Source organism: Sapajus apella, unplaced genomic scaffold, assembly GCF_009761245.1.
Source record: "Sapajus apella isolate SASKATOON/1434 unplaced genomic scaffold, GSC_monkey_1.0 scaffold8, whole genome shotgun sequence".
Classification (NCBI taxonomy): domain Eukaryota; kingdom Metazoa; phylum Chordata; class Mammalia; order Primates; family Cebidae; genus Sapajus; species Sapajus apella.
Window position 1 is genome coordinate 31,257,533 of NW_022436948.1, and position 18,589 is coordinate 31,276,121.

The following is an 18,589-nucleotide window of genomic DNA, read 5'->3' on the forward strand; positions in this document are numbered from 1 at the left end:
AACTGGTCTGTAAACCCAAAACCAAACTCTTATCCTCTAAGCAGACTACCAAACAAGTATAATGAAAGGCATGGTGAAACAATTTGTGTGCAGGAATATTCTTTTAAATGTGTGTAGGTATGCATGCTATGCGGAAAACGTATACAATTTTATAACTGGCAATAAAGTATATCTCTAGTTTAACAGTTTTATCACTTCCTGGTGCTCAAATATGTTGCTATTAAATTACATAATATTCTGATTTGGCTGATGCAGATGAGTCATTGGTAGAAGAAAGGAGAAGAGTAGACTTCTAGTGATACTATGATATATTGCTAGATAGCCCTGCTGCAAATATATTTTTGCTCACAACTTGTAGTACCAGAAAGATGAAGTCCTAAGGATCAGTTAGATTTTCAGCAGATATATTGCTGTAGGCTGTGGTGGGAGTCACGGAAGTTACATAGGGTCCACTGAAACGCCCTTTGTTATTCTGCTCCAAGAAGTACTCATTTCTCATCTAACTGTGGTCCACCTTTAAGGAAAAAGCTTTATTTGCTTAATTTTGGAAGAATAAAAACTGTGGCACTGTCCAAATGATAAATTATATTTAGTATATTTCATTAAGCTCCGTGTAATCCTAGATATGGCTCATATGCTGCCGGCTTACTTTCTCCTCATATTTTGTGCGTGATTTCATTTGTATTACAATGCTCCTGAAACTGATTACTGTATTAATTTTCCCTCCTTTTTGGAATGTTATGAAATGTTATGCTTAAAATAGCTAAGAACTATTCACATTTATATGCAAAAATAATCATGCCATTCATTAGTTTAAAAGTCTATAAAATGTATCTTGGTGAAATATTTACAGTTATTTTCCCGATTGTAGCTGATTGATTTTTATCAGTTACTTTTAAGATAAAAATTGTTACTCTCCTGGATTAATTAAATTGAATAAGTTCTAATGGAAAAGTTTAGCCTGTATCCTTAGACCCTGCATTTTCCACTGAGAGAAATTATGCAAAAGAGTATTGTAAGTGTACTAAAATTTGACATTTAAAAGAATTTGTTATGGCCCATTATTTCCTCTAACAATGAAAACGTGCAGGCAGCAGACATGAATAAATCAATAAGCATGCTTTTCATACAGTAGCCATGTTTTTGGTTTATTCAGCTCGCTGTTAATGCACTGGGAAAAAAAAGTAGTATCACTTTGAGTGATTTATTAAAATATTTTCCTTATTATATCATTTCATTGTTTATAGCTTTTAACAACTCCAACAGACTGATTCTGGTGTTTTGAAACATAAATACATCTTGCCATCTGATATATTCTATTTATTCTGATATTTGGCATCTCTGAATAAATACATCATTACTTTCAGGTGGGAAAGGTGGAAAAAAGAAGAAAAATAAAAACTCTTCTAAACCACAGAAAAACAACGGATCCACTTGGGCCAATGTCCCCCTACCTCCTCCCCCAGTCCAGCCCCTTCCCGGTACAGAGCTGGAACACTATGCAGTGGAACAACAAGAAAATGGGTAAAAAATATTTTATTTCCTAACAAAATGGCCAGGGCTCTCCTCTCCTCTCTGTTGTTCATTTTTTTTTTTGCCATCATCTTGTGTTCTCTTATTGTTTCCTTTGCCCCCTACCACCATGTTCATTGCATTTTCCTCTCTTTTATTGTTTGCACTGTCTATATATGTTTAGCTGATAAATACAAAACAGCGCATATTGAAGACTGAGAATCCTTGGCCTTCAAGTGCCTTAGATTGTCTGCAATCATGATAATGCAGCCTCCATTTATAATATTGCTTGTTAGTTTGAAAGCAAGTACCCACAGCTCTGTGAACTAAAGAGCCACTCCTGAGAAGGGCTGAAAAGGGAATTAAAATAACCTTCTTCATCATCCCTTGCAGTTCTCTAATGACTTGATGTCTGGCCATAGCAGGGCGCCACTGTAGAGCACCATCACAATGGGATAATTGTAGGGACCTGGCCAGTGGGTAGAACTTTAATCATCAGCTCTGATGGGAATTTAGGGGCCAGAACAATAATAGAGCCAATGCACACTCTGTAAGGAAACCTTTTTAAGCTATAAAATTTCCTTTGAGGGCCTTTAAATGTGACCAGTTGCCTTATTCTTTCCCAAGTGTCTCACAAGAGTTAGTTTTCCTCTGTTAGTTTAAGCCTTAAATGATTTTAAACACAAAGACACTGATACTTTTTAATCCTCTAATTCCAAAAAAAAAAAAAAAAAAAATAAAAAAAAACCCTGGTCAAAAAGTCATAGCCTCCTTTCTAGTTTAATAACTCTAAAGGCTTTGTCTTCCTTATAATTCCCATATCACTGTTATTTTGACTGGGTCATTATGTAAGCTAAAAATATACAATAAAAGCAGTTTTTCTTTTCACAATTTTTTTTTTACTTAGAAATATTTAGATATTACAACATATCTATTTATTTCTATAATGGTTTATTTACTGCCTGGGTTAAAAAAATCACATACTCATGCTTAAAATTTTTTTTGTCATTTTCTTTTCTTTGTACATAACTGTTGTCTTCAAGGTCTTCAGATTAATTTTTCTAATGGGAATTTTCTATGTCACAATATTAGCTTCCTTTAATGATATCATTTGTCTTTTTTGATATATATATATATATATATATATATATATATATATATACACATATATAGTTTGTATATGCATTATATATATGTAAACATACACATATATAAATAGTTTTTGTCTATGTCTTCCTCTCCCTCCAAAAGCTTTCATTGGTCTCTCTGAGATTGTAGTGCTTATTATATATGCATATATTACTATTTTACTTTTTTAAGTTCACATTTGAAGTGGGAAACTAAAAGCATATCCTGTGTCCTCTTTCTCTGACTTAAATAATAAAATCCTGTATATAATCTTAATTTATAGTAATATTATAAATATGTCAGTGCCACATGAATCATGAGCAAAGAAAAACCAAAGATGTGTATTTCACAAGAAAAGATTATTAAGGAGTGTAGAAATCTGCATTTTAAAAGCTATAGTCAGAGAAGAGAGAAATGGGGACTCGTAAAATAGGAGGAGGAAGTAGTGCTGTTAAAGCTTTATATACATAAAGTCTTGAACTCAGATCACATGAAAATGTGGATTTTTCCCTGTTGAATCTACAGAAAACATATAGACTATAATAATTCCTGTAACCCCTGCAATAAAACTAATTAAATCAAAATCAGTGCTAAACTTCTCACTATTTCATTACCTTCCAGTGGAATTGAAAATATTCATGAAATAATAGATGGTGCAAATTTTTATTATTGGACACAAATTAGTTTCAGTATAATTAAGATATAAAACATAAAATTGTTTTTACATATTTGGAAACTTTATATATATATGTATATATATACGTGTGTGTATATATATATATATATACATATATATATATATATATATGTATGTATTTTGAGTTACTTACCTTCAAGTTTTTGTTTGTCTTAAATACATAGTATTTGCTTTAAAATGTTATCATTCTTACTAAAAATAGTGGTTGGATCTTAGCCAGTCAGTAATACTGACAACAAAATTCAATTTCCTTATGTTTTGAGCTCAGTTTTTAAACACTTGAAAATTATTATTTTAATTGTTTATAATAAAAGCACATATTAATATAATAAGGACAAATAGACATTAATAGATTGGGCATGGTTTTGTCCATTTCTTGATGTATTCTTTATACTTTTATGTTTTCTAATCAGTAAACCATATGATACTGAAAAAGAAAAGATTATTGAACACAGTAGAGTATTCTACTATTCACAATATTAATATTAAGTAATTCACAGAGGAAATCTTTAGAAGACATCTTCTAAATAATTTTTCTATAATTTGGAACATTCATAATTCAGGTTTAAGCTTTTCTTGATATACAAAATATAAAAAATTTAGAAACATTTTTGCTCTTGATACTTATTAGAAATTAGACACTAATAAACACTGTCCTGCTCCTGACACACACACATATGCATACACACACACACACACACACACACACAGACAGAGACACACACACAGACATACACAATTTTGTATGACAATCCTAACTCAGCAATGAGGAAGAACTAATAATTTCCCAACAGACGGGGGCAATCATGTATACCAGGGATGCCAGGGGAAAGCTTGTAGAAGTTAATTTTTGAGGTGAATCTAGAATCATTTATTCACAAATAATAGAACCACATGTGGTGACTGTTGGATGCCAGGCACTGAGCCAAAAATAAGGACAAAGAATAACAAGAAAAGTCTCTCTCCAAAAATGGTCTAGACATAGAATAGATAGTCAACAACTGTAACAAAATGTTACTATTGTTGTCATTTTTGTGCAAATGGAGAGAAATTTACTGGCCAAAGACAAAAAAGAAAAAAAATACAATACAATAAAAAACAAGAAAGCGGGAAATGGCAAATAGCCTCATTAGTCATTCTTTTGAAACCCAACCTTATTTAGTGAAGGTTATTTGCCTGTGTTTTTGTTATTCCTAAAGCTTGCTCCTCTGTTGTAGTACTCCTCACATTGCACTTAATTGCTTGTCTGTGCCCTTTATCAATTTTTTGCTGATGTTGGAGGCTTGTTGAGTCTGAAATATGCATAGGGTAGGAGATTAAGAAGATGTTTTGAAGGAGATTGTGAAGCCTTGTATGTCATACTGGAATTCTGATCTTTGAGTACAGATGATGAATTGGAGGATGCCAGGCTGGGCAGGTAGATAAAGCATAGAATATTGCAGTAGAATGGCCAATATCATGTAAATGATAAGGGAATAAAACAAAGCAATAGCATTGGGTTGCAGGAAAGGTACATATTTAGGAGATATACCTAGTAAATGGTAAACATCATCTTGAAACTAATGTCTCTAGTTTTTTGTTACAATATTTAGTACTGTTTCTAAGAGCCTAGATATCATCATTTTTCATTCTAAGCCTTCCTTTCCCCACATATCAAAATAAATACCGAAATAAAATAAATATCAGAATATCAAGTTATCAATTGCCCAACAAAAAAGATTTAATTGTTAATTCAGTAATATAGCAATAATTTCTCCCACCAATATGCCTCTCTCAGCTTGACAAAAATTGTCAAAATGTATTAATCCCTAGCTCTAAATACAATGCATTTTATCATAGTCATATGATTCTAGGAAGAATTCAATGGCAATTAAATGGAAAAGTGGAGCTTTTCTTTGTTACTGCAATTAGAGATTGGCAAGTTTCAGCCAGTGGTGAACTTTATTGTATCTTTATTAGTAATTTGGTATTTGTATCTGGCCTTTTACAAGGTCATTTACATGCAGCATCGATTTGTTGTCATCTTTATCATTATTCACCAGGCAAGACAGATAATATGATGCCTCATAGTTCACAGACAATAAGTCAAAGAACAAAAGCTTCTCCGTGAAAGGTTGACTGAAAGATCTTTGGTTTGGCATTAGCAGCATTTTCACGGTCCTTTTAATGTCACTACAAGAAAAAGTTGAAATTCTATCACTCAAATAAGATGTATATCTGTAAAATGTGAATGAAATTGTGAAAACAGAGCTACACTTCATAAAATTTATAGATTCTTCTCGCCTTTCTTCGGTAACTGTATGAAACCTAAGTATTTGTTGCTTGGAATGGATTAAGACATGAATGCCATAAAGATAGCAGACCATTCTTCTACTTCATGTAATATACACCATGCCCCAACTTTCCTTCATTTATTCTTTCAGGTCCTTCTAGGCTTTTTTTTTTCCTCTTTTCCCATTTTTCCTCTTTTGGCACACGGTAAGAAGATGAATCTGTGGACATTTTTCAGCTTTGCTATCCCAAAGGGGTAAAGAATTTGCTCCTTCCTGTTCCAGATTATCTTTATAAAAATAAGGACATGGAAAAATTGGTGATAACATCCCATTCTAGTTAACAGGAATAGCTAATGAAATATGTTTTAGTTATTTAATGCATTAAGCAATGTATTTGAACAATGTCAAAAATAATATTTATATGGTTAGGCTTTCCTTTCCCTGATATTATTTGATTAATAAAAATGAATTGATTACAACAAATTATAACTTCTCCTATGTTTCCTTAACACATGATGCATATAACACATATTTCTTCTAATATATTCTCTATGAATTTTCATTTCATGTGTATATCCCTATTAGATTTTCAGAAGTAAGGATAGCTTACTACCTCTAGAGTGTCAGAAATATCTTAGGAAAGAAGATAGACCATTTTCACTTGAAAGATTGAATGTGTAAACATTTTCTTCCTTTTTTCCAAGGTATGATATCCTTGGCAATAAACCAATGTAAGTAAGGAAAGTGCACCTATTACTTTTTGGCCAAAAAAAAAAAAAAAAAAAAAAAAAAGAAAAGAAAAGGACTTTTTTGTAATAAGATTTACAAAGTAAATTTAATTATATCTATTTATGAAGCAGAAAAACAAGCACATTTCATACTGAAAATGGACAGTTCTCTTTTGATTAGCCTACTCTTATGTGTTTCTGTTTTACTTAATAATGCGTCTTAAGTCAAATAAATAAATTATGAAAAAAATGAAGCATCCTAATTAATGAAATGATTTGTGTATTTTCAATGCAAATCAATACATATGCTATGACCTACTCTTTTTAAGATATTATATTAGGTATAATAAAACAAGAACGGTTCAATGTCATAACTGTAATACACTTGAGGAAAAGGCACTATAAACATGTGAAAAGTTAAATACTAAAATAAATTGGTCAAGAGTGACAGGAACCAACATTGAAAATGACATAAGACTGTATATAATCAATTTTCAAAGAAACGTGCAAATATATTGTCAGTGCAAGTTCAGAAGAGTAATGTATGAGAGCTGGTTGGCCTCATCAAGGAAATCTTTATATAAGATACGGGATTTAGCCTGTGGCTTGAAGGATTTATAAGATTAAGACAGGTAAAATTGGAAGACTACAGCTTATTGGATATAAGTGGATTCTTGTAAATAAATGTACCAGGATGGGAAAAAAGCATACAGAAAGATGAAAACACGCTAATTTATTTTGGCCAGGAGATTCTTGTTGTAAAAGCTGTCTGAAAAGTTAGATTGAGGCTTAGACATATTTAATGGATGGAATAAAGAAAAGTAAATATTTTTATTCAGACCATTCTGATGTTTTCATAGATGAATTTGTAAGTGGTGGGTAAGATTGATGAGAGGATGGGAAAAACTAAAAGCAGCAAGTCCCACCAGGACAGTGAGTAAAAAATTTTCCAAGTGGAATTTAATTGTGATCTCCAGCATATAGAACAGATAAAAATGGGATCAATTTAGAGCAATGTTTTTTTTTTTCAATTCAGATTAGCACTCATTACATAGTCAATTAAATGGAATACCGCCCAAACGATGGTATTTTCTAGTACAACAATTGGTTTTTGTAACACACCGGTGTATGTCTCTTGTTTATAATGTCGAAAATTATAAAAAGCACTTAGGAGGAAATATTCCATTCAAACCATACAGGGCTTCTGAAACAGAGTCTTACAACTCATTTAGGTAGCCTCAGCAAGAGAAGAAAACGGCCATAGAAATGAAAATAAAGGTGTCAGAATTATAACTTGCTTTGAAGGAAAAATCTTTGGGATTTAGGAAAAAGAATTTAGGGACCAAGGAGAGTGAATGCAAAAGATGATATTATTCCCTAAAAACAAAAACAAAAAACCGTTTCTGTAAGTATCTATGGCCCACAGGAAAATTTCAAACTCCTTCTCGGGGCTAATAAGGCCTCCTTTAAGCAGTCTGTCTCCAATTCTCCTGCCCCTTTCACGGCCGCTTTATTCCTTCTTTGCCAGCTCTTGGCATTTAGGGAGCTGTTGGAACTCTTCAAATTCTTTTCTCTTCCTCTGGGCTTCCACACGCGTTGTTTAAATATTCCTTTTGCTGGTGGTCAGCGTAGCCCTGCCCAACTCCAAAACTAGTTTAGACCTCCTACTTTCTACTTCTATAGCATCCTGTATTGCTGATCATTTGTTTAATATCAGCTTTCCCCACTGAAATTCATGCTCTGTGAAACATTCAGGGCCCTGACACATACTTGTCCAAAAAAAATTTAGAGTTTTTTTTTTTTTTTAATAAAGTTTATTTTTTACATCTGCTTTAGGCTCACAGAAAAATTGGGCAGAAAGTGCCGTTTTATCCCAGCCCCCACACATGGACAGCCTCCCCAGCTGTCAACATTCTCCACCAGAGTGGAACATTTGTAACAATTCATGCACCTACATTCACATGTCATCATCACCCAGAGTCCATAGTTTACATTAGGGCTTTCACTGTGTTGAACGTTCTATGGATTTGGCCAAATGCAATACATGCATCCACCATTATTGTATCATACAGAGCAGTTTCACTGCCCTAAAATTCCTCTGTTCTTTACCTATCCTTTGCTAGATGGCTTCCTCCCATTTAGCCTCTGGAAACTATTCATCTTTTTCCTGTCTCCATAGTATTGCCTTTTCCAGAGTGTCATGTAGTTGGAATCTTATTGTGTGTACCTTTTTCAGATTGGCACCTTTTACTTGGCGATACGTGTTCAAGTTTCTCCCTTGTCTTTTTATGGCTTGACAGCTCATTTCTTTTTAGTCACAATAATATTCCATAGCCCGGTTGTACTGTAGTTTATTTATCCATCTACCTACTCGGAGACATCTTGGTTGCTTCCAAGTTTTGGCAATTATGAACAAAACCAATATAAATATACATGTTCAAGTTTTATGATGAATTCAGCTTTTTTTTTTTTTTTTGAGACGGAGTTTCGCTCTTGTTACCCAGGCTGGAGTGCAGTGGCGCGATCTCGGCTCACTGCAGCCTCCGCCTCCTGGGTTCAGGCCATTCTCCTGCCTCAGCCTCCTGAGTAGCTGGGACTATACGCATGTGTCACCATGCCCCGCTAATTTTTTGTATTTTTAGTAGAGACGGGGTTTCACATGTTGACCAGGATGGTCTCGATCTCTTGACCTCGTGATCCACCCTCCTCAGCCTCCCAAAGTGCTGGGATTACAGGCGTGAGCCACTGTGCCCGGCCGAATTTAGCTTTTAAACAGAGTAAATAAAAAGGCATCCAAGTCAAAATATTGAAGAATCATCTTGACATTTATGAGTTACTGTTTGTAAGAGAGATCAAGACTAGAGATGTACATTTTTGATATTTACTAATATCATAGTTTGCCTAATCTCTCATGTACCAGATACTATACTAGGTGCAAGAAGTATCTGAGAATTACAGCTTTCTTGAATTTAAGTACCTCACAAAATATTGGGAGAAAAGAGACACAGAAACAACTAATTCCAATATAATATGAGGAGTACCACAATATAAGTATTATAGAATTGCAATTAATATGGAGTGGGGCAGAGAAGACTTCACAAAACTGATGATGTTTGAAGTGAATCTCGTTAAAGGAAGAGTAGGCACTTACCAGCAAATGATTTGAGAAGAGATATAAACAGACGCAGACTTTAGGAAAAAAGAGAATATATGAATGTTGAGGAAATAGTGCGAGATTAAGCTTGAAAGATGAGTTTATCAGATGAGGATGGGTTTTTTTAGCCTCTGCTAATGAGTTGGAAAGGTTTTTTTTAATATTAGTTATAATCACTAAATAATTTTAGGCATAGGCATGATGTGAATGAAGACTTTAGAGATGTATTCTACTGCACTTGTGTACCAAAGGGCAGAACAGAAGACGATACAGAAGGAAAGCTAATGAGCTAGTTTACAGTAGGAAACTGACGTGTGATTGTGGCAGTGGGGATGAACTGTAGGAGAAAGATTCATTAGATATTTAAGAGGTTGAATTTATAAGACCATGATATCCCATAATGCTATTTATCTTTTCCTTGTCTGTTTTTAAAAGGATGTTATAATTTATTTGATTTCTGAAAATATTCAGTCTACAGAGAATTGAAATAAAAATGCTATTGATTTTGTCTCATGGTTAAAATTTTCTGGATTAATTTTCTATGCTTGCAGACCATAGTCCCTAAAAAAATATGGTTTTAAAATAATTGTTATATTTTACACTCAAAATTTGTTTAAATGATAAATATCACATTTTTAATACAATAAAAATATTATTTTTATTTTATAGGGCAAGGTTTTGAACTTTGGTTTTATGATTTGCATTTGGATGACAACATAAAGAGGATATTAGTTTCTGAGAAAATTAAGAGAATCAAAGAGATACTGAATACATTTATATCATAGTCTTAATAACATATGGAATGAAAGGTTGTCAGAGATCTAGAATAAGAATAAGTAAAATTATCCAATAACTTCTTAGATAATCAATCAGCTATATTGGCATATAATGTTAGTGCACAAGTCTGAACAGGAGAAGGAAGTAGTTAAATCTACAAGCACTAAATTCATTAATTGTCTTTAATTAGCAATTTGGTTTTTCCACATGAGTAAGTTTGTTGGGAAGTTATTGCCTCTTGTAACTGTGGGGTAACAATTAGCTAATAAGGTCTTTTAAGAATAAATTGAGATATTGAGATAAAGGATGTAATTACAATTAGAGATTCAGATAACAGCCAGGTGATTTACTGTGGTGGCACCAACAGCTTCAGGAGGAAATAAACTGAGAGAACATTTCAGATACCATGCGGTTGCTGCTTATTGCTAGTATAATTGTGTGCGTGTGTGTTTATGTATATATCTGTCAATGTGCATCTTCTTCTCATTTAATTTCAGCTATGACAGTGATAGCTGGTGCCCACCACTGCCAGTACAAACTTACTTACACCAAGGTATGGAAGATGAACTAGAAGAAGATGATGATAGAGTCCCAACACCTCCTGTCCGAGGCGTGGCTTCTTCTCCTGCTATCTCCTTTGGACAGCAGTCCACTGCAACTCTGACTCCATCCCCGAGGGAAGAGATGCAACCCATGCTGCAGGCTCACCTGGATGAGTTGACAAGAGCCTATCAGTTTGATATAGCAAAACAAACATGGTAAATATCTTCATTAAGTCAAGGGACCCATGCTTTCAACACGGAATTTTTTTTTTTCAAATAAATTCACAAGAGATTCTGATAGAACTACACAGCTAGGGTTGAAAATGATTTTGTATAACTCCTTAATCATTTAGATAAATATATCGATTGCAGAAATGTTAAATAATTTGGTCAAAGTCACATTTTCAGAGAGTGAACTAGAGCACAAATTCAGATCTGCCGAAATTTAGGCTAAAGTGCTCTTGGCTACACCAGAATCTTTTCTGATTTATGATTTATCTTCAATTAGCTTATCCTTGAACTCATTTCCAATTAAGTAATAAAAGACTCCTTTTAGATTTTTCAAAGTGCCTGTGATTAATTCTGTATGTGGTTGTGAATATGTAAATACGAGCTTCTGCAAATCACATACGGTTAGTGTTAATTATTAAAAGACTCTCTTGGCCGGGTGTGGTGGCTCACACCTGTAATCCCAGCACTTTGGGAAGGCGAGGCAGGTGGATCATGAGGTCAGGAGTTCGAGACCAGCCTGACCAACATGGTGAAACCCTGTGTCTACTAAAAATACAAAAATTAGCTGGGTGTGGTGGTGGGCATCTGCAATCCAAGCTATTCAGTAGGCTGAGGCAGGAGAATTGCTTTAACCGGGGAGGCGGAGGTTGCAGTGAGCTGAGATTGCACCACTGTACTCCAACCTGGGTGACAGAGCAAGACTATGTCTGAAAAAAAAAAAAAAAGACTCTCTTTACCTGAATCAAATGAAACAGAAAAAACAACAATATTAGTATCAGTAAATGCATAAAAAGCAGAAATATCAAAGATTTCACATTTCGTTTTCTAATCCATCTATAAATTTTGTAAACTACAGGTAGCAATTTACCTAGGTATCCTGTGGAGTTAATGCAGAAATATAAATGGGACTAACTCACAATTTCATACAGGTTTTGTTGTTATTCAATGTTTCTACTTTAAAATAGCGGTATAAAAGTCAGGCTTTTGAAAATTAAATCTCCATGTCATACCTCTAATTTTCTTCTGTTGATTTACATTTTGTGCTTGAAATCTGGGTAAATTTTTTAAATAGTAGTTTTGTTTTTTAAAATAATTCTAGCTATGGGGATAAATTGATAAAATTCTTATTCTTATCATTAATGAAGTATTTATTTTTCAAATACAGCTAACTGTACATAGAAAGAGATACAAACCCAGAAGTATTACTTAAAGATTATTACAGCCTCTTTTCTTAAGATCAGAGATTCTTGAATATTTTCTAACAATCATCAGATGTTTTCTCAAAGGTCAAAGACAACTGTTAAACACTATTATTTTGCATCAATCTGCTTTTTATAAAACATCACTATTTAAGTTGAAGCCAGCTGCTTCAAGAGCCATAAGACTTCCTTCACATTAGCTAATGAAGTCATGCAGTTTGGTCATTTAAAGCACAGACTAGCTGAAGGATTCTCAGATTTGCCTACATTTTAGAAACCATTTTAAGGTTATCCATTTGGATAACCTTAAAATGTACCATTTGGATAACCATAAATATATTGATACGTGGGTTCCACTCCCAGAGAAAGATTCTGACTGCATGATCTGGAATTTTACTGGGGACAGCCAGGTTTGGGGCCACCGTCATGGAGATGAACCTGTCTTACTGGCTGCATGACTTTGGGCAACTTGCTGAACATTTACTTGCTATAGTTTCCCCATGTGTAATTAGCTCATATAGGAAATTAGAGGGCAATCCCCAAGACCACCTATATTTCAGACACCAATTACAAGTTTCAAGGGTCCCCAAGAGCACCCTGAAGTTTGAGAATTATCTATGGTAAGTCATAGAACTCACCAAAAGATTTCACACTCACAGTTACAGTTTATTACAGTGAAATGATACACATTAAAATCAGCCAAAAGAAGAAATGCATGGGACACAGTCCGGGAAAATTCCAAAAGCAGAGCTTCTAGTTGTCTTCTCTCAGTGGAATCATGGACAGCATTACTTTCCCAACAGAGTGTGACATTAAACACCATGGAGAATTGCCAACCAGGGACGGGCACACCTTCCCTGAGGTCCTGCGACTTCATTTTGGCTCTGTCACGTAGACATTATTGGCTATCCACATGGCTGACCTCAATTTCCAATGCCTCTGGAGGCTAAGGTGATATCGTGTAACTCCAAGACCCACCATAAATCATATTGCTGTGCTTTCTGGAGTGGCCTATGGCCTCTAGGTAAACAGAGGGACTTATCAAACAGGACATTCTGAGGGCTTAGAGATTTCCTCCCAGGTGTAGAGGGCAAAGGCCTAACCTCTCTTGGGTCGATGTTCAATTCTTCATTACATATTTTAGTTTTTGTGAGAATGAAATGAGTATGAACTTATACACTACTGTACCCGGCTGTTATGCTAGCTGTTATTATTTAGGAAGGCCTGGACTTCTACCTGAGTTGTTCACTGCTATCTTCCCACACTTAGAAGAATGCCTCACTTAGTAAGTGCTTGATAAATATTTGCCAAAAAAATGAACAGATGAGTTCATCTCCACCTGCTCCAAATACCCATAGAGTACACCCTGATTCTTCTTCTGAGTGTGTTCCTACCCAACCCAGCAATCTTTCAGAATGCCCTGGCTGACTCCACATGTGAGGGTTATGAGACTGCATGTGCTTCTGGTTTGGAAGTGAATCTCTATCTGGGTTGCCTGTCGACATCTTAGGAGGACTGTTAACAGATAATAATTCCCAGACTCCACCTCCCAGGATCTGTTTCTATGGATTCATTAAGTACACAGCACAGTGCTTGTCACTAGAAGATATTTATAAATGTTATGTATCCTCTTCCAATATTTCAACTTGTCTCTTAATTTTCCTTAAAGAGGAGTACTTTTTTAATCCCTCAAGGTATATTTGTTCTATTAAGAGGTGTCAACAATGATGTAGGACCAGAGTGTTGGTCTGATCCATCCCTCCCATGACCAAAGTCCACATCATTATGGGAGAATGAATCACATTGCCCTTTAGCCTCTTGCTCATCCCTTAGTTGTCTCCATTCCCAATTCATAAGCAGATTTGAGGCAACACTTATAGCAAGATGTGCTCATCTACCCTCAAGGTTTTCTGTAGTAATACTTAGGAAACTTGCTATTTCTTCCGATCTTTCAACTAGCAGGCTGTGATGAATGCCACATACTAACTTGGGGCCTCAGCTTTCTGATCTATTAAAAATTAAAGACTGTGGTCTCATGATATTGAGGTGGCTTTAAGAATTAGAATTTTCTTTCTTTTTTTTTTGTATTTTTTAAAAATTTATTTTATTGCATTTTAGGTTTGGGGTACATGTGAAGAACATGCAAGATTGTTGCATATGCACACACGTGGCAGTGTGATCTGCTGCCTTCCTCCCCATCACCCACATCTAGCTCTTCTCCCCATGCTCTCTCTCCCCAATTCCCCTACCCCCGCTGCCCCTCCCCTATTTCCCCCCAACTGACCCCAGTGTGTGATGCTCCCCTCCCTGTGTCCATGTGTTCTCATTGTTCAACACCCGCCTATGAGTGAGAACATGTGGTGTTTGATTTTCTGCTCTTGTGTCAGTTTGCTGAGAATGATGGTTTCCAGGTTCATCCATGTCCCTACAAAGGACACAAACTCATCGTTTTTGATGGCGGCATAATATTCCATGGCGTATATGTGCCACATTTTCCCTGTCCAGTCTATCATCGATGGGCATTTGGGTTGGTTCCAGGTCTTTGCTATTGTAAACAGTGCTGCAATGAACATTCGTGTGCACGTGTCCTTATAGTAGAATGATTTATAATCCTTTGGGTATATACCCACTAATGGGATTGCTGGGTCAAATGGAATTTCTATTTCTAGGTCCTTGAGGAATCGCCATACTGTCTTCCACAATGGTTAAACTAATTTACACTCCCACCAACAGTGCAAAAGTGTTCCTATTTCTCCACATCCTCTCCAGCATCTGTTGTCTCCAGATTTTTTAATGATCGCCATTCTAACTGGTGTGAGATGGTATCTCAATGTAGTTTTGATTTGCATTTCTCTGATGACCAGTGATGATGAGCATTTTTTCATATGTTTGGCCTCATGTATGTCTTCTTTTGTAAAGTGTCTGTTCATATCCTTTGCCCACTTTTGAATGGGCTTGTTTGTTTTTTTCTTGTAAATCTGTTTTAGTTCTTTGTAAATTCTGGATATCAGCCCCTTGTCAGATGGGCAGAATTTTCTTTTAATATTGAAATATCTAAAATTCTGTTAACATTGGAGTTGATTACAAGTTGAAGTGGCCAGTTAGGAGAGAAATATTAAACAAATTTGGGAAGAATGAAATATTTTCCCCAAGGAATGCAAATGATAAAGCAAAATAATCTCATATCCTTCATTCAAGAGCCAACAATAAGAATGCGTAGTACTTTTTAATATCTTCCTTATATAGCATGGCCTTTTAAATGCTTTTTTATGAAGGCAAAGAAAATACTTAATATGGTAAAACCTGTAGTACATTCACTTTTTAATACTGGTAACAAATAACAATGAATTGATTTCATTTAGTATTTTATGGTTTAGAAGAAAATCTGAGTAAACCCAAAGCAAAATCAGCTGGGCCCTACTGCCCAGCTTCACACTTTGTTAGCTACCTGGTTTGAAACAAGTCACTTAAATTTGACCTTCAATTTGATAAATTCTAAAGAAGGTTGGGCCAAGCATCATGGCTCATGCCTGTGATCCCAGCACTTTGGGAGGCTAAGGCAGGACCCTTGCTTAAACCCAGGAGTTTCAGATTAGCCTAGACAACATAGTGAGATTCCCACTCTACAACACTAGCTGGGCATGGTGAGGCATATCTGTAATGCCAGCCACTTGGGAGGCTGAGGGAGGAGGATCACTTGAGCCCAGGGGGAAGGGCTGTAGTGAGCCATGATTGCATGACTGCACTCCAACCTAGGCGATGGTACAAGATCCTGTCTCTCAAAATAAATAAATAAATAAATAAATAAATACAAAATGGTTGATAATGCATGATCTATTTTTTTCATAAAGTTGAGATGAGAATTTATTATTCATCACAGAAGGTTTATTTAGCACACTAGTGTTCTAGACACAGAGAATGCTTAGGTGAATTGTTTATGCCTTTGAGGAGTTTAAGACTTTGGTGGGTGACACGTATTAAAGCACAGATTAGTTGTGCCTACCCTAAACTGGAAAGTGGAAATGACCTCCAGCCTTGAAGTGAGAGGGGTAGTGCAGGGAGGAAGCCTTCTAGGGAAGGAAATGTGTTCAGGGTTGGGAGGTAGTGGATATTAGTCCTCATGGGACATCTTTCCTTCATAAGGGCCAGCAGGCAGCATGGGTTACACAGACTGAGTAGAATTTTGACACTAAACTGGGAACAAAAGTATAGTCTTTTTGGAGAAAAATATCAACTTTAAATAGTTACTTATGATGAATATTCCTATTCTCCTATGGATGACTTATTTTCACAGAAATACTGGGTCCGTATTTTTTTTCTCCATGTATTATCCTATAAATACCAAGTGAAGAGTTTAATGGTCTATGTTGTACTTTTTTTGGTGAGGCTCGTATTCATAGCCATTGTCTCTGCTGAAAGCATTGTGAGCTCCAAAATTAGTTAATGGAAAGGAAAAAGACAATATGAGTTAGTATAGCATGCATTTAATTCAAATTATAATTTTGTCTCATGTTAATGAATTGCTTTTCTTTTTAAAATTTCATTTGAATTCTAGGCACATTCAAAGCAATAATCAACCTCCACAGCCTCCGGTTCCACCGTTAGGTTACGTGTCCGGAGCCTTGATTTCTGATTTGGAAACGGATGTTCCAGATGATGATGCTGATGATGAAGAGGAAGCTTTAGAAATTCCCAGGCCCCTGAGAGCACTGGACCAGACACCTGGGTCCAGTATGGACAATCTAGACAGCTCTGTGACAGGTAATGGAACCAATTTAATAGGAATAACTGACCTATTGGTAACATAAAAATGCATCAAAAATCAAGTACTTCCTTATTGTAAGATTTATTCCACTCCATCTATTTCTGTAACATTTTAAATATGTTAATATTAAATACGAAATCAAAAAGGGTTTCGAAATACTTTTGCTTTGCTGCAAAAATGATAAGAAAATTCATGAATTTTAAAAGGTTTTAAAGACGTGTAAGAAAACTCAATTATATCTAGGGCTTTCATGAGAAGTTCACTCTACTAGGAAACCAAGTCTATTACATTAAAAACCTTGACTTTTAGAAATGATCTTTTTTTTAATATCAGGAACAACATACAAAATGAATGCAATCTTAAAATGCTTCTTGATATTTCACTCTGTAAAATCATTCACTGATGGAGAGTAAACAAGTCTCCTGAATAAGCCACTTTAAGGTTGTACAAGGAATTATTTTTAGAGTGAAGAAAATGTATAGTGAGATAAGCCATATGTTTATGCATTTCACATTGCTGAATCTAGCAAATGCTTCTCTTCCAAGAAATGCAGTTATTTTTTGTGTTTATTTCTTTGGCTTCCTCTTGCCTTGTTCACCAAATGAAAGACTTCCACTGGTACTCTTCTCTGATGATCCCAGGACAGAGACATAACCGATTTTCAAGGATTTTTAAAGAAAACTTTAAATCATAATATGGAATCAGCGAAAATGGAGAAAAGTAAAGATTCAGTCTTGCTGTTCAAATAGATACACATTGTTGGATACACACACACAAAAATGTCTTTTACATCACTGTGTAGACAGAGCTACTACAAACTGAAGTCTGGTCTCTGCATCTCATTGGGCTTTCTCAGAAGACTGCTCATATCTGTATTTACCGTGATGACATCTTTCATCCTAGGAGGTATTTTATCACAATCCCACTTAATTCATTTATTATGCCAACAGCTTCCAAACTTTCTCAGAGTTACGCAGTGTGTGAGAGTTCTGCAAACGCTGATGGAAACTGGTTTATGACAGTGATAAAGCAGCATCAGTGCCTGTGATTTTCCTCTGCATTCCTCCCTGAATTACACAGTGTGTGATGCATGAGCCCATTTTTCAGTTTTCCTTCTTACCCAGGGGCTGGTCTGCTTGCCAGCCTAATTAAGATTTAATAACCGCAGATACACTGCTGTGATTTGAAACCCAGATCCAACCGAAGGTGATAGAGCACAAGTTAAAATCTTCAAATGCAGAGAGCTGACTTATTAGTGCACTATTATATTAAGCCCCTTTGCCTGAATTTCCAGCATAATCTCCTTCAGGGTAAAAATTCTGCATATTTTTGCATATTTCACTAATGATACTGAACTCCCTTCCATTAGGAATGCAGTAACAAATTGCAATAATGATGAAGAAAGTCAGCTACAGTCTGTGTAGTTCTTTTATTAAATATTATAATGTCAAAGAGATAAATATGTCTATAAATCAGGAGAATGCCATTTTGCACTGCTACATGCTCACCTATAACATGTTAGGCTGCTTGATGTGCCTGCACCTCCAGCAGTCTGCATTTCTCCTGTAGCTAGTGTAATGCTC

The 18,589-nt window shown here is 35.3% G+C and overlaps 1 protein-coding gene across 15 annotated transcripts in view; it reads left to right on the top strand.

Moving 5' to 3' along the window:
* Nucleotides 1-18,589, top strand: part of ROBO2 (roundabout guidance receptor 2) — a 1,318,500-nt gene that overhangs the window by 1,274,840 nt on the left and 25,071 nt on the right. For all 15 annotated transcript variants that reach the window (XM_032276618.1, XM_032276619.1, XM_032276626.1 and 12 more), the window contains 3 exons: nucleotides 1,368-1,524; nucleotides 10,767-11,027; nucleotides 16,797-17,002. In XM_032276618.1, coding sequence (XP_032132509.1) covers nucleotides 1,368-1,524; nucleotides 10,767-11,027; nucleotides 16,797-17,002 — 624 coding nt within the window. The remainder of the gene's footprint in view (nucleotides 1-1,367; nucleotides 1,525-10,766; nucleotides 11,028-16,796; nucleotides 17,003-18,589) is intronic.